Source organism: Aplosporella prunicola (assembly GCF_010093885.1).
Source record: "Aplosporella prunicola CBS 121167 unplaced genomic scaffold K452scaffold_15, whole genome shotgun sequence".
In the NCBI taxonomy this organism is placed as follows: Eukaryota; Fungi; Ascomycota; class Dothideomycetes; order Botryosphaeriales; family Aplosporellaceae; genus Aplosporella; species Aplosporella prunicola.
This window is the reverse complement of record NW_022983543.1, coordinates 600,083-615,094: the sequence shown is the minus strand read 5'-3', so window position 1 is coordinate 615,094 and position 15,012 is coordinate 600,083. Positions and strand designations below refer to the sequence as shown.

Sequence of the window (15,012 nt, the reverse complement as noted above, 5' to 3'; positions counted from 1 at the left end):
CGAGAACCCCATGCTGAGCTGGTATCGCAATGCCTCTGTTATGACGACTGTGTAGACGAAGAGCGGGGGAGGGAGGGGTAGGGGGTGGTGGACTGCTCGGCCGCGTGAGGGCGTTCAATAACGTCCTAGAGGGGGCGGCGGCGGTGCTGGAGGGACGGGTGTAGCGTTTAGCTGTGTTGTGTTGTGCTGCGTTGTGTTAGATGGATACCTAGATACCCTGCCTGCCTGCTGTGAGCTGCTGTAGCCGTTAGCTGTCGCTATTAGCTGTAGCCGTCACTATCGCTTTTTGTCTTTTTTCCTTTTCCATTCCTTCTCGCTCGTGTTGCGTGCGTGCGTGCGTGCTTGCTGGGTGCTTATGCGCTTTACTACCTATAAACGGCATAGTATATGCATACAGACACTCCAGGACGCGATCAGCTAAATGGGTAGGGTAGGGAGGGTAGGGTAGGGTGAGTAGGCATCAGCTGTGCCTGAGTAGGTAGTGCTATGGCACTTGCACTGTTAAGTACCTACTCGTACGTATGGTATGGTAGCTATTTATGCAACTGCTACGGAACTAGGTACCTATGTACGCATGCAGGAGAAAAGCTACAACAGCTAGCTAGGCTAGCCACACGGCCAGAGAGCACGCGCAAGCAACCCAAGCCCGTCCACCTCCCACGCACGTCTCTCTCACAAACCAGCAACCCCCAACCCCCAACCCCAACACACACACACACCCTACCCCCTCCTCCGCCGAAACTGAAACCTCAACTCATCCTCCCCGGCCTCGTCCTCCCCCCCACCCCCACCCCTCCGCTTCCTCGCGGGCGGCTCCTGCGCCCCCGCCGGCGGCCCCATCGCGCCCCTCTTCCCCCTCGCTCGGCCCGCCGCTTTCGTGCTCCCAGCCGTGCTGCGCGGCACCTGGACCTCGGTATCTGCCTCCGGGTCCGCATCTGCCTCCGTGTCCGCCTGAGTCTGACTCGCAGCAGACAGCTGCGACGGCGTCTCGGCCCTGCGTCCGCGCGTCGACCGCGTGGTCGTGCTCCGCGTCGACTCGGGGGACGTGCTGCCCGCCGCCGCTGCTGCAGTTGAGGCTTTCGCGCCCTTGCCTTTGGGCACGCGTTTCCGCTGCTGCTGTTGCTGCCGCCCCGAGAGCTGCGTTTCCTCAATCAGCTCGACGAGCTTCTCGTTGCGCGGCTGGCCCGCTATCTCCTCGGGCTCGACGTCCTGCATCTCCGTGGCGTCGTCGGCGTCGATGACGATGGCGGAGGCGGGGCCGCCGCGCCGGCTTTGGCTTGCCCGCGCCGACGACGACGGCGTCTGGCTTTGCGTTGTGCGGCTGCCGCGGCGAGAGGTGCGGCTGGCCGTGCGTGTGAACATATCATCGTCATCTTCGTCGTCGTCGTCTGACTCATTTGCTACGTTTCTCGTGTGGCGCTGCTTGGTCCGCTGGCGTTTGCCTTGACGAGGGGCGCTCGACGCTGATTGTGAGGCTGGGTTGGGTTGCCCGCTGCTTTCGAACAAGGCGTCCGTCATGGAGAGTTCATCCTTTCGGACCTCTTCCAGCGTGACTATAACTCTGTGGCCTCTGCGTATCTCTCGATTGTCTGCCGCCTGGTTGCCTGGTCTCCTCTTGCGGAACTTCTTGAAGTTCTTTCGTCCATTCCATTCATCCTTCCATCTGCCCTCTTCGGCGGCTCGCTGTTCTTCAGTCATGTCGGTCTCGCCGGGCTGAGCGCTTCGAGGTTTGATCTCCATTTCTTCCACTTTGGCGAGGTTTGTCATGTGCTCGATATCCATGCCTTCTAGTGCCATCCTCAAGCTCTCTTCGTCTTTCCTGCGTTCTTCATCTTGCATTTCTCGCCGCTCCGTTATCGGATCCAGAACCTCAGGGTCATATTTATCTTTTTTCTGTTTTTTTGCGGCTTTTGGAGCGGCTTTCGCGCCTGGTTTCCTCTTGTGAGATGCTGGCTCTTCTGCCGCTTCGGATACGACAGGAGTCTCCTCCCTTTCCTGCGCCGATTCTTGCAGCTGTTGCTCCAACCGACGTCGCTTCATAGCGGTTGCAGCAGGCAACAGCTTATCTACAAGATTGTTGGCATCGTCTTCGGGCGGCTCTTCTTCTGGCTCTTCTTGAACTGGGCTAGACTCATGTGGTCTCTTTCTTCCTCTCGCTGTCCTCGACTGTGACTGGGATTGGGAAACCGGTGATGTCCTGACCCCGTAAGAAGCGGGCATCTGTGACTGGGAGGCGGCTCCCTGAGTCTGGCTTGGCAGAGGGTCTTCCATAGGTTCGTCATCGTCTGCGGGTGGGATTTTGGAGAGTTCAATATCGTCATCATCATCGAACCCTTTAAAGCGAGATACTGCGATGCCACGACGAGGACCGCGGCGGCGCTGAGTAGCTGGAGGTTGAGATGTTGCAGGAGGGTCGTTGCCGTCTGATGGAGGGACCGACTGGGATTGAGACTGATACCTGCTACGAGCGTTGGACTGCTGTGAAGGAGCAGCCGATGGAAGAGCTAGATGTATCGCGTAAGTTTGGAACAACAGATCCAAAGCCAAATAACCAAGCTTACCTGAACTTGCCGGAGGAGCTGGAATGCTACTCGAAACAATTTCCTCCTCCTCCAGCGGCCTCCTCAGCACGCTCGCATCATTTGTCAGGATGGCATCGAGAAACTCATTCTGCTCGATGCTCCTCTGTCCCAGTTTTAGGTCCACTTCAGGGAAGAACCTTTTAGCCCATTCCTCCGCCGCTTGGCCTTCACCTCTGCCTCTTCTTACCACCACGACGCCCTTTCCTTCGCTACCGTCTTCAAATTCACCCATGCCTTTTTCGCCTGCGACATTCTTGACGTACCGCGCAAAATCATAAGACGTTGAAGATGTCATATCCAGTTCGCGATGCAAGGCTTTTCCGCCGCCCTGTGAAATGGGAGGTTGAAGATTCTCAAATTGTGTCTTATCGCAGAAGATAAACGTGTAGCCGGCAAAAACACTCTCCCTTTCCTTGTCCGGCTTAAAGTAGCCCGCTGGTCTGGCCACGGGCTCTTTTCCTTTAGCAGGAAGAAAGCTCATTGCATCGGGCCAGTGACTGTCGAAGTCCTTTTCAATTGGCATAACGTCTTGCCCAGCATCTTTCGGGCGCGCGACTTGCTGTTCAATAGCATCCACATACGCATCTGTGACAATGTGCTTTGCGTTAACAAGCGCTTGGAGGCCCTTGGGGGTGTTGCGCTTGTTAGCCACGACATGCGTCGTATGTGAAGGGTTGTAATCAAAACCAATCTTTATATCGAAAGGCTCCAGACGGTCATGTACATCCTTTAGAGGATCATTCGGGTTGCTAGCCTTGGCCTTGGATGAGATAGTGCTGTAGCAGATATTGACTTGCTGCCACTCAAGTCTGGTAACATGCGCGCTTTAGCTTATCGCAAGTTTCCAAGGCGCCAGGGAGCCTTACCGCAACAGCTGATCCCATTTTCCCAGCTTGATTGCGAAAGCGTTCGCACCCTTTGTCCTGCCTCCCACAATCTTCTCCGTGTCCTTGAATTGCTCGCCATCGAGCTGCGAGCCGAATCTCGACGAGTCCGTGATAACGACCTGGCTCTTGAAGTCGTACTTATAACCGGTGCCAGGCTCAACAGGCTTCACTTCAATTATCAAGTGTTGCCGTGACACGGTCTTGGTGTCAATAGTGTACACAGTGTCTCCGGGCGCTTCATGGTTCTTAGGAGGGTTGGTGCGGCCGAAAAGGTGTCGTGAGCCGGGTCGTAACCAGAGACGTTTGCCTTCAAAAAGGCCGCCGTCGTGGGAAAGAAGCCACATTGCGGGCTTTGGTGAGCTCGTGAACGCGCAATGGGTGGCGGGGTTGGTCGAGGAGAGACGATGTTGGAGAGTGTGACGCCACAACGTGAGCGACGTGGAGCGCCGAAGGCAGACGCGAGCTTCAATGGCGCGCAGTCATGTGACCAATTTTAATCTCCGGGTAGCCGATATGTGATAATCTCCATCGCTGTTGAAGTCAAGACCAGCCAGCCAGCCGCACTGTTTGAGATGGTCAGCAACTTCCGACGCCTAGGAAAAGCAATTACCGTTATATCAGGCTATGTTTTGCGTGGTCATTCACACACATTTACCGGTATAAAGAGAATAGCTATAAAAATTTAACTCTAAAAGAGGATAAGACTGTAACCTCTATCAAATAGCCGTCGCTCCTTCTAAACCTATGCTCGGGTATCATGCAAAGAGTCTTTGAAGCCTCCTCTGACTGTGCAAGTCGCACTGCCGTTCAATCCATATCATCCAACCCTCCACCCTCACTCGCATTTTCTTCAGTCCCGTGTTCCGGCACTAGTATTCCAACAACGCAATCGCTCAGCATATTGTCCCAGTTAACCCACGGATGCACCTCGTGGAACAACTTCTCGCCATCCTTTCCTGCCGCGCGCTTCAGCTCTCCCTCTCCGCCCGGATGGAACGGCAGATACGGCGTGATATTGTATACCTTGCCCCCGTAGCTAGACCAAGCCGGCATGACCTCTCCCGTCGCCCTGTTCTTGCGCCCATTATGCGCCTTCAGCATCGAGGGCGTTACGCGCTGCAGAGAGCTAACTCCTGACAAGTTCGTCGAGGACTTGCAAAGCGCGGCCCAATCGAGGGGAGAATGTCCCGGCGTCAAAAGCACCTTCTGCCGTGGGTTTGGCACCTTGACGGGAGCTGTCGTGGGGAGGCCTAAGCTGTTGCCACCACCGGACGGCCCTCTGTTCGGAAGAGGGCCAGAGGGACCGCGGAGAGGAGCGGGGGTTGGGCGCGAAGGAGGCGGCATAAGTCCTCCTCCGCGCTGAGCCTGGAGGCTGCTATTCGGCATAGGACGCGCGGGTGGAAGCATGAGAGAGGGGGCGGCGGGGCTCTCAAGTGGTTTCAGAGTCGGCGGAGCGCGGGGTGCGGGGCCGGAGGCTCGTTGCGCGGAATTCAGCGCGGGGAACTGGGGCGGGGGCAGGTTGTCTTCGTCTTCGGAATCCGATTTCGCATCGTCATGATCTGCTACGGCAAAAGATGGAACGGCTGGTAAGCCCGAGGCTTTGGGCGTGGTCTGCGAGGAGTCGGCGGCCTCTTCGGATGTGGCATCTGGAAGCTGAATCTTCACCGGAGTCGCGGGTCTGGGAGGCTGTTCCTGCGGCGAAGGCTTTGGCGGCTCTGGCGCGCGAGACTCCTTGTTTGATTCATCTTGCGGCTTTGTGGACCCTGGTGGCGGGATGCGCTTCGTCTGTAGATCCCGCAGGAACGCAGCCCATGTCCGCGGCGGATGGTGATATACCAAGAAGGAAAAGGATATCACAAGCACAGTGATACCGAAAATCATGTCGCGCGACAGGGGGAAATGTTGCCAGGAGGAAGAAAAGCCGGAGTTATGCGGCGCAGGGGATTTACGAAGCACGACACTGACTCGCGACTTCGTCATCACCGAGCGCCGATGTGGCGCGCCGACACTCCAGACACTGTTCACCATCGTGCATCACCACGCAAAGCTCCAGCAATGTCTTCACGCACCATCTTCCGCACTTGCGCGCGCCAGCTTCGCGCTGCCGCCATTTCCACGCCCGCCTTCCGCTCATACACCGCGGGCGCGAGACTGCAAGCTTCCGTCCGGCCCGAGCCCGCATGGCGGGTCTCGCCCAGCATCCCGCAGCAGCAATGGCGTAGCTTCTCGGCCAAGAGCACCGCGGATGAGAAGATTGAGGAGATCCAAGAGCTGTATATCGCCCTTCACCTTTCCTTATCTCACGTCTAATCCCATGTCCTTGATACTAACAATTGCCTTTGCTATACAGCTACGCAACCGCACGCGACGAATTTGAGATCGCAGCCGAGGAGACCGAGAGCAACACTGTCTATGCCGCCGATGACAGGGCTGCCGCGCGCGAGGAGCTGGACAAGTTAAAGGCGGCATATGAGGCCGTTGTTGGAGGTCCGGATAAGGAGGTTGGGGACGAAGTCAAGAGACGGATTGGGCAAAGGATCAGGGAGCTCGACAACGCAGTCGTGGCCCTAGAGGAGTCGGCAATGGAGCATGATTAGAACTGCTAGAACAACAGAGGGAGATGTAGGATGGGTTTTAGAAGTTTGCACTTCTTGCACCAAGATGTTATGCATTGAAAAAGGGCAGCAGTATATACCCTTTCCAGCAGCTCTATAGCAGCGCCGCCATTATAACCTCAATTCATACCGTTATTGTGAAGCTCATTCCTTTTCCGGCCCAAGTCTACCGCTTCAATCCAATTTGATCTAGCCCAATCTCTCGTCTCCGTTCAGAGCTCACAGCTCATCGCGAGAAACGCCCTGGATGCCCACCAGCTCGGTCTCGAAGACAAGCACGCTGTTCGCCGGAATGGGACCCATGGCGCGGCTACCGTACGCCCATTCTGGCTGAATGGTCAGACGCCTCTTCTCGCCCACACACATGTCGAGCAGGCCCTGGTCCCAGCCCTTGATAACCATGCCAGCGCCGACGGTGAAGGAGAGGGGCTGTCCACGGTTGTAGGAGGCATCGAACTCTGTTTTTGCAAGAGATTGTCAGCCAGTGGGACAATTGCGTTGACGAGGCGTCAATTCGTAGCTAGAGATAAGGATTGAACTAGAGAAGGCGTGCTTCTGCCAAACCACTCGAAGTGGAGTGACTTTGCGAAAGCTTTGGTAAACGTACCAGTGCCGTCCTCCAGCGTGCCGCGGTAGTGCGCGTCGATCTTGTCGCCCGCAACGGTCTTGCGCTGGCATTCCACCTTGTTCGTGACCTCAATGTCGAGCGGCTTGTCGAGAGCGAACGCCACAGCGGGCAGGAGAGCAACGAGGGCGGCGGAGAAGCGCATCGTGAGGGAGTAGAAGCGGATTGGTACGTATGTTAGGGTGACGGGTGGGAGCAAACGGTGAGAGAGGTCGAAGTTATGATGCGGGACGCTTTGTTCGGGTTTGAAGATGTGGTCTGTTGAGTGGTTCCTGGAAGTGGCTGGTTGCGGGGAGCTACCACGCTACCAATGGAACGCCACAGCCGCACGACCCGCATTCTACTTCGTCATCAACACACTCATCAACACACTACCTAAGGTTAACAGCATTGCCTTGTCACCTCCATACCTCCATACATTCGTTTCTCCGTCTGGGATAATTACTGAGACTACCTGTCTATGCCATGGACTGGTCCTGGGCAGTCCCCTTATACCGCATTGTCTATAACACGTTATTCTCTAAAACGGTCAAGCTGTGCAAACAGCCACGCAAATCCTGATCGGATATACTAGTTAACGTTTTCTTAAGCTCTTAATGGTCGGAAGTTGCTAACCAGCTCAAACGCTGTATCAGCCTTTACTGTAAAAGGGAAGGGAGTAGAGGTGTTAATCCCTCATCTCAGGGTCACTTTGTATGATTTGAGATACAGTACTCCGACTAGTCAGAGTCTCAAGAGCAGTGCGACCTCGCGTTGCTATTCATGCCACTAAAGCCGTGGTCCGGTTGCATGATGAACAGCTCTGTTTATTCTGCTAACACATGGCTCCATTTCCGCCGTTCATGCTGCGCTTGGACGGACATACTCGAGCTGGATCGTGGAGTCGGTTCCGTCCTACGGGTTCCGGAGCTCTCACAATCAACTTTTGTCGTTGGTCATGATATTGGCGCCATACCCTATGCCTATAGAAGAAACAGTGAGTCTTTTTGTGATATCCCGCAAGCTAAGGGATTTTGATATGCGTTTTGCCACCGTCCTCTATTTCATCGAATTCAATTCAACGTGTCTTTCCATTGTTGTCGTCTTCGCAAATGTCAAACTGCCATACCGTTGTCCCGGGTAAGGGCAGCTAGCATGTTTAAAAATGCAAAAGCGACCATTGACATGCAACAGGATGACAATGAGCTTCCTCAAAACGCAGTGCCTTCAACTTTTGATGTCGTCGTTCACTTTCTTGTTCCTATTTTGTGTTTTAGTAGGTCCTGGTGCCGCAACCTACCTACCTGAGCACAGTCATCTGGCCGACCAGTTCATCGGACCGCGTCAAGCCGGAAATGAGTCTGACTACCCATTTTTGCGGCCTGCCTGCAATGACATCGATCGCCCGAACTGGGATCAATGGCACTCCAGCTGGAAGGGAGATGTACAAAAATGGATCGCAACCGAGCTAACAAACTTCGAAAAGAACCGGGAGGGAGAAAAAGGCTTTCACCAGTATCTGGTCCATAAATACGCACCCAACGCCGGAGACTCGCTCGCGATATGCAACGGGCATCAGGTCTGTGGTATTGGCAGTTGCCAAAACTTACGCAGCAACTTCACCTCAAAAAGAGAAAAAGAATTGGCGTATTACAGCCTCGAGTTAATATCGAATTTCAATAATGTTATTGTGTTCGCTAAAGACCAAGGCCAAAACGCTGGCAATCGAGTCGAAGCGGCGGCCAAGTCATTTTTGAAGAATTTCACTTACGGCGCAACAACAGCTCGAGAATATTCCAAAGCCAAGAAAAAGCACCAGCAGATACATGCTTGTTTTCTAATTATAACCGGGGTATTTGCAGCCTATTTTGGAGCCCTTCTCGGTTTTAATGCAGGTGCTGCAGCAGTTGTGCCGAAGGTGATTGTTAACTCTGTGCCTGCTATATATGCCGGCGCAGACGGCCTCGCTCTTCAAGCATATGAAGATGCATCGTAAGTCACTATTGTATCTAAGCCGTATGTCCATGGTCCAGAGAGCTTATACATTTGTAGCCAATGGTTGGAAGGAGCAGAAACTGATTTCGGTGTTGCTTGGATGAAGTTAATGACCGCATTCGAGTCGTCAATAAGCAATACCACAGCAAACTGGCTTGCTGGTGGCAAAGACCGAAACGGTAAAACTATCGCAGATATCGCCGAATTTGCCGCATTTTTCCAGGCGCCCTCAGGGCAAGATTTACAACCGTTGTCCGACTCCATCACACAACTCTGGATGGCGGCCGCTGTCAACTATGCCTGGAATACCGAGCGCCTGTACATTGTTGTAACGAATGCACCAGGGGGCTGCGAACAAGATACAAGTGGTCCGATACAAGCACATGAGTGTCTTGCAGAGTACCCGAATCTGTCTTTCTGGGTATACGGTCTTGATAGAGCATCCGAGAAAAAGAAAGGGCATGCTAATCTCCATACACCCCCAAGTTTCTTAACGATGAATGGTAAGCCTTGTTTGCTAAACGCGACATATCAGTATCACTGAAAATCTATAGGGCAAGGCATGTTCAAATTTAATATGACGGACATTGTAAGGTCATCTTTTATTCGTTATAAGAAGTTCAAGAACAAAGTGCATATTGATGGGAAAGAAACACTCAAGAACTATGGCAGTTCCACAGGAAACGGCAGTTCATACAACGAAGCACTCGGCATAGCTATTGGTCTTGCCGGCCCAAAGACTCTGTTTGACATACCTGTATGTTTTAATCCGGGTGGTGAAACAATTGCGGGTCTCAGCACAGGAAAGGCACGCAATTACCCCTGTATGTGTGGGGATTTCAGTTGGAAGGACGGATATTCCGAAGCCAAAGACGAGACATTTGATTTCCTAGTGAAAACAGGACTTGGCACATCCGTCGACTGGGATCACCAATGTATTCAAGAAAATCATAATTGCAAGGAGGGAAAGAGTAAGATCTGGAAAGGAAAATTCCCTGACAAGATGAAGGGCGACAAATGGAACTCGGACATCAACGCTCCCTTCAATAAGTGTCCGAAGCGGGCCGATTCTAAGAAACGTAAGGGCCATCTAAACAAGAAATGGGACATGGTCGATCAAAAGGAGTGGGAGGCAAATTTCCCAGCGAAAGCAGGAAAGGGCGGTGCGACCAAATCAATGGCGTATGCAGACGATCTGGACGATTACATGGACGACGGCATCCACGATGACTTTGAGTACAACATAAATGATTCCTTCGACTCTTCCATGGACGATCCCGAATTGCTTTCAATCGATCAGTTTTCCTAGAAGCAGCTATCACTGAAACAACCAGCGACATAGGCCTCCATAGCCTCTCTTCGACGGACACAAGGCTTCATTCAAACACCGTCTGTCAAGCCGTCACTCCTTGTACATTATCGCAAGCAGGAAGTACCGTCATTGATCACTGTCGCATCGAGCATTTTTTTCGCCTTCCACTCTCCCACCACTTCAACGCATTTAAAACACCAGCTCTCCGTCTCCAACTTTCGTTCTTTGTTTTTGTGGATTATGAATTGCTTTCCTACTTTTATCTACGTTGGGTTTGTGTGAAAACTGGACGCCCCTGGATCAGGTTGGCACTAGCCTCACGACTGAAACCTTCCGGAACCGGCTGACGGACGCCCTCACACTCTTTTCACTGTTTATATTGATTGTCTTTTCATCATGTATTTAAGTTCCACCACGTAAAAACGAGGACCAATCAAATAGTTATGCTTTGTAACGACCAATCTATACACACACAATGCGAGCCTGTGCCTCGATAGTTAAAAACGAAGGAAATTGCCCAACGACTGATAACCAGAGGTGCGTCTCCCTCGAGTCGTTTTCTGTAGCCTTTGTTCACGAAAACCAATTCATCACTGTCACGTCATATACGTAAACCACCCGCTAAAACATTACCATAATTAAACTTCTACCGACACCGGCGGCTTTTTAACCCAGCACCTCTTACATGAAAGTAAAACGACAAGAAAATCAACCCAAGCTTTGAGGATTCCCATGTCCCAAACCAGCCCGTAGAAAAAGAGATGTGACCATAAAAACTAATTGATATTACACACCATCCATCCAAAACACAACACAATGAAGCTGGGCAAGCATGTCATGGATATTCTGCAGTGGGAAATGGTATATCAGAGAACATCCAAAACCAGCAGCAGCACACCACCACTTCACAAAGACAACATCAACGACTCAACACCACCAACCCCATCAGCGAAGCATTGTACAAAAAATCGAATTACTACGAACCCACCCCCCCAAGCAAGGTAGGTAAGGCAAGGTAAGTCAGTCAGTCACAAGCGCCCCCAACCAACCCCAGACGCCAGAAGTTACCCACAACAAGCCCACCTAGGCAAGAAGGAGAGGAAGAAAACCCCACCACCCCTCCCCAACCAACGCCCTAAATGCCAAACAGACCAATCCAACCAACCAACCAAGAGAAGAGACAAAAGAAACAATCCCCGGCGTCGAGCCGCACAACGAAGGAGGTATCAATCAATCGGGCCAAAAATGCCGCCAACGAAGAAGGAGAAAGAAAAACAAAAAAACCCTACTCATCACTTTATCCCATCACCCAGCACTCAACTCCCCCCATGGCTCCTCAGCCTCCGCCCCGCCGTCCCGGTCCCACTCCCCACACCCACGCTCTTCGAAAACTCGCCCTGCCCCTGCCCTTGCACAGGCAAGTTCTCGCGGTCCACCACCCCCGCCGCAACAGTCATGCGCGTCGCCTTCTTCTTCATTGGCAGCTTGCTCTCCCGATCAGACCCGGATGCTGTATGCGTCCGCTTCAGCGACGGCTGCTGCTGCCCTTGTGCCGCCAGCGTCGGGCTATCGAGTTTGAGCTGCAGCGTCGGCGGCGCTGAGGCCGACTCCGCTGCTCCCACAGGGTTGATCGTGTTGGGGTCGATTTCGCGCAGACTGGAAGCGCTGCCCGCACGAGCTTTCGTGGTTGGAAGTGCGGAAGGCGCGTCGCTCATGTTGCTGTCGAGGGCGGCCTCGTCTTTGGGCGCGTCCGTGAAGACCATGCCTTTGGTTGGAGAGCGCGGGCGTGGCGTGTTGGCTTCGCTGCCGGGCGCGCTGCTGTCGGCGTCGCTGCCTGAGACGCCATTGCGCAGTTTCGAGAGGAATGTCTCTTGGCTCTCGGTCCGCGGCAGGTTCGTCGTGTACGTGTAGCGCGTTTGCTGGGGAGTCTCGCCCGTGACTTCGTACTCCTTGAGAGAATGGTTTTGGATCTCCTCGCGAAGGCTGCGGAGCGTGGAGCGGATCTCGGCGTCTTCGGCAAGGGCGGGCAAAGTGGCGCGCAAATCGTTGGTCTTGGATTCCACGTCGGTACCCAGGCCTTGGATGCGAGTGAAGGACGTGGTGAAGTGGTCGCCGATGCTCTTGTAGGAGGTTTGGACAGTGTCGGCCAGGTTGGACAGAGACTTGGTGTGGGCATCGTGGTGGGTGTTGTTTTGCTCCTGGACACGCAAGACGATGTCGTCCAGGGAAGTGAGTTGAGAGTCCATGTTCGACATTTGGTTGTTGACAATGTCGACAGTAGAAGCATGGACGGAGGCCGTGGTGTTGCGGAGTGCGGTCGTGTGTTCGTTGGCCGCAGCGAAATCGCCCTTAATCTTGGACTTGACATTCTCGCGCGACTTGACGACTCCATTGACCAAGTCAGATGACTTGCTGACCCAGCCTTCCATACCCTCGTTATAGCTGGCATTTGCGGTCTCGAAATCAGTGTTGGCAGTGTCCATGTCTTTGCTGATGCCGGAGAGAGCCTCGCTCATGCGTTGTTCTTGCGTTGCGGCATTGGAGTTGAGGAGGGCGGTGACCTGGGCGAGGAGCTCCTGGCGCTCTTCGGCAGCCTTCTGCTTCTCCGTCTCCATCACAGAGACCAGACTAGTTTGGGAAGCCTTGTTGGCTGCAATGAGCTCGACGTTGGCCTGACTGATTTGTTTGCGAAGAACCTCAGCTTCGCTCTGCTGCTCATTGAGCTCCTTGACGAGGTCGTCGAATGTGGTCTTGAAGTCTCTGCCAAGAGACGCGTAAGAGGAGTGAAGTTGGGTGTGGAAAGCCTCCAACTCGGTCACAATGCCAGCAGAGATCCTCTCCGCAGCGGCGGAAAGATCATTCAAACCAGCACCGACCTTTTGCTTAACATCCTCCCGCAGAGTCTTGATTTCCTCCAACACCTCGTTCATGTCGTCCCGCGACTTGGCCGTCTGTTCGTTGACCTCCTTTTCAGACTGCTCAAAGGCCTTTGACTTTTCCTCCAGCATCGACTGGGAAACGCCCAACTTTTGCAACTCATCCTGCACGAAGCCCTGCATGCGCAGAGAAAGAGCAGCCATGAGTTCCTCCTGTTGGCTTTGGAAACCAGCGAGGCGCTCCTCAACCGTGCTAGTCGTTCCAGCAACCTGAGCTTGAGAAGAGCCCCACTGTTGTCTGTTGACAGACTGCAAGTTCGACCGACGGCGCAGCTTAGAGTGCAGACCTCCAATGTCTTTGGTTGTCTTCCCGAGAGTTGAAATCAAATCTTGCCCGATGTTTGCCAGGTCCTCCTCGGTCTTGGCATGCGCTTTCCTAAGCGCCGTTTCCTCATCCAGGTTCTGGCGGGTGTGCTCCAAGACGACCTCTGTCTTCTCCAGCAGGCTCTTGGTACCATCAAGAATGGCCTTAGTAGCTTCGTTGTCCTTCTTCAGGGTCGTCAAGTTGGTCGTCAGAGCAAAAAGCTCCTGAACCTTGTTTCGCAGATTCGCCTCCATGGTTTCGAGCTTATCTCTTTGCTCCTCGGAGAGGATTCTTCGTGATTCGCTTTCGGTCGTAATTTCCTCGTAACTTTCCTGCGTCAAGTAGACACCGTTCCGTTGCCTTGTTGCGATCAGTTCCATCTTCAGCTTCTCGATTTCCGAGGTGAACTCCTTGAAAAGAGTCTTCTTCGAGACCATTTGGTTGATCTGGGGCTTGTTCCTGATGTTCTTCGCGCGGAAAGCATAGTCGAGGGTCGAAATAGTCTCTTCCAGATTACTCTTCGCCGGAGACAAAGTAGCAATAATGCACGTCTTCGTCCGACCACCTAGAGAGTCTTGAAGCAATCTCGTCAACTTCGACTCTCTGTACGGGATGTGCGAGCTCTTCTCCACCAGGGCGTTGATAACACGACCCAGGGTAAGCAGGGACTTGTTGATCAAGCCAGCCTCAGCGGCACGCTTGTTCTCCGCTCCACTGCGCTGGATGTTTTCACTACCAGCCAAGTCGACAAGGTTGAGTTTACCGGCGCTCACAAAGTCCTCGCCAGTTTCGGACGTGCGCTTCATGTAGACGGTAATGGTGAAAACCGTATGGGACCGCGAAGAAAGGTCGTTGCACTTGGTCGCGGCAACTTGGCGCTTATGGCTACCCGATCGTAGCAGTTGAATTCCCTTGGATGCAGATTTTATGTGTGATTCTTCCAGGCCTTGCACGATGGTCGACTGATGGCCCTTCTTTCCGTCTTCGAACATCTTCAGCTTGATGTTGTCATCGGCGGCGAGCAGATCGCGCAGCTCCTCGTTGTACAATTCGAGGAAAGAACACTTCACCGAGTGTTCTGAGTCTTCGCTTTCGAGTTTGCCGAATAGCGAGTGGAGAACACGCGGAACAATACCGGCCGAGTCGGGCAATGGTAGGACGTCTGAAATGTCACCAGACATGGTGTATGTCTTTCCGGTACCCGTTTGGCCGTATGCGAAAATGGTGCAGTTGAAGCCGCCCAACACCTACGCCAACTTAGTGTCGTTCTAGATCTCAAATGGATTCGGATCACAAACCTCATCGATAATTGGCGCAACCACATCGTCGAAGATCATTCCCTGGTCGGCCGCAGGGGAGAAGACGCGGTCGAAGTTGTAAGTCTTGTTGCTAAGTGCGCTGGGACCCATGGACAGCTCGACGTTCTTGCCCTTGACGGCGTCGCACGAGACAACGACGCCGCTGTTTTCGCGGACCTCTCTGTCGTTGCGGCCTCTACACCGCACAACAACGTTGATGTTTGTCTCTTCGTTTGCCATTTCGAATTCGCGCTCCTTGCGCTTCATTGTGGCAGTCGTTGCGACGGATGCGACCGATTCGGCGGGAGATGCGCGACCGCTGGGGACGGGGGTGGCCGTTTGCGCGCGCGAGTGCATGGGACGGGTGGAGGGAGGGCGCATTGTGGGGACTCTTTTGACCGGAAGGCCAGGTCTAGGAGGACCTGCCATTGAAGCTGTTAAGGGGGAGGGAGGGGGTGGTGAATGATGCTGTTGATTAG

The 15,012-nt window shown here is 53.7% G+C and overlaps 6 protein-coding genes across 6 annotated transcripts; 2 read left to right on the top strand and 4 right to left on the bottom strand.

Annotated features, from left to right (window-relative positions):
* Positions 1 to 720: 720 nt before the first annotated feature.
* On the bottom strand, positions 721 to 3,813 carry K452DRAFT_359442 (uncharacterized protein; the record flags this gene model as incomplete). Its single annotated transcript, XM_033546267.1, has 3 exons — positions 721 to 2,504; positions 2,562 to 3,391; positions 3,449 to 3,813. The coding sequence occupies 3 exons, from the start codon at positions 3,811 to 3,813 to the stop codon at positions 721 to 723; spliced, it is 2,979 nt and encodes a 992-aa protein (XP_033396756.1).
* A 367-nt stretch (positions 3,814 to 4,180) lies between these two features.
* On the bottom strand, positions 4,181 to 5,350 carry K452DRAFT_251950 (uncharacterized protein; the record flags this gene model as incomplete). The annotated part of the gene is made up of 1 exon (XM_033538236.1): positions 4,181 to 5,350. One exon carries the CDS (start codon positions 5,348 to 5,350, stop codon positions 4,277 to 4,279), a length of 1,074 nt encoding a protein of 357 aa, XP_033396755.1. The 3' UTR covers positions 4,181 to 4,276.
* A 174-nt stretch (positions 5,351 to 5,524) lies between these two features.
* K452DRAFT_299102 (uncharacterized protein) lies at positions 5,525 to 6,066 on the top strand (the record flags this gene model as incomplete). Its single annotated transcript, XM_033542184.1, has 2 exons — positions 5,525 to 5,742; positions 5,820 to 6,066. The coding sequence occupies 2 exons, from the start codon at positions 5,525 to 5,527 to the stop codon at positions 6,064 to 6,066; spliced, it is 465 nt and encodes a 154-aa protein (XP_033396754.1).
* Positions 6,067 to 6,303: 237 nt separating this feature from the next.
* On the bottom strand, positions 6,304 to 6,854 carry K452DRAFT_327304 (uncharacterized protein; the record flags this gene model as incomplete). Its single annotated transcript, XM_033544904.1, has 2 exons — positions 6,304 to 6,542; positions 6,692 to 6,854. The coding sequence occupies 2 exons, from the start codon at positions 6,852 to 6,854 to the stop codon at positions 6,304 to 6,306; spliced, it is 402 nt and encodes a 133-aa protein (XP_033396753.1).
* A 1,035-nt stretch (positions 6,855 to 7,889) lies between these two features.
* Positions 7,890 to 10,171, top strand: K452DRAFT_334549 (uncharacterized protein; the record flags this gene model as incomplete). Its single annotated transcript, XM_033545199.1, has 3 exons — positions 7,890 to 8,680; positions 8,741 to 9,186; positions 9,238 to 10,171. 3 exons carry the CDS (start codon positions 7,890 to 7,892, stop codon positions 9,990 to 9,992), a joined length of 1,992 nt encoding a protein of 663 aa, XP_033396752.1. The 3' UTR covers positions 9,993 to 10,171.
* Positions 10,172 to 10,853: 682 nt separating this feature from the next.
* Positions 10,854 to 14,919, bottom strand: K452DRAFT_272856 (uncharacterized protein). The gene is made up of 2 exons (XM_033539111.1): positions 14,534 to 14,919; positions 10,854 to 14,482 (listed from the first exon to the last, which is right to left on the bottom strand). The coding sequence occupies exons 1-2, from the start codon at positions 14,912 to 14,914 to the stop codon at positions 11,312 to 11,314; spliced, it is 3,552 nt and encodes a 1,183-aa protein (XP_033396751.1). The 5' UTR covers positions 14,915 to 14,919; the 3' UTR covers positions 10,854 to 11,311.
* Positions 14,920 to 15,012: the final 93 nt, after the last annotated feature.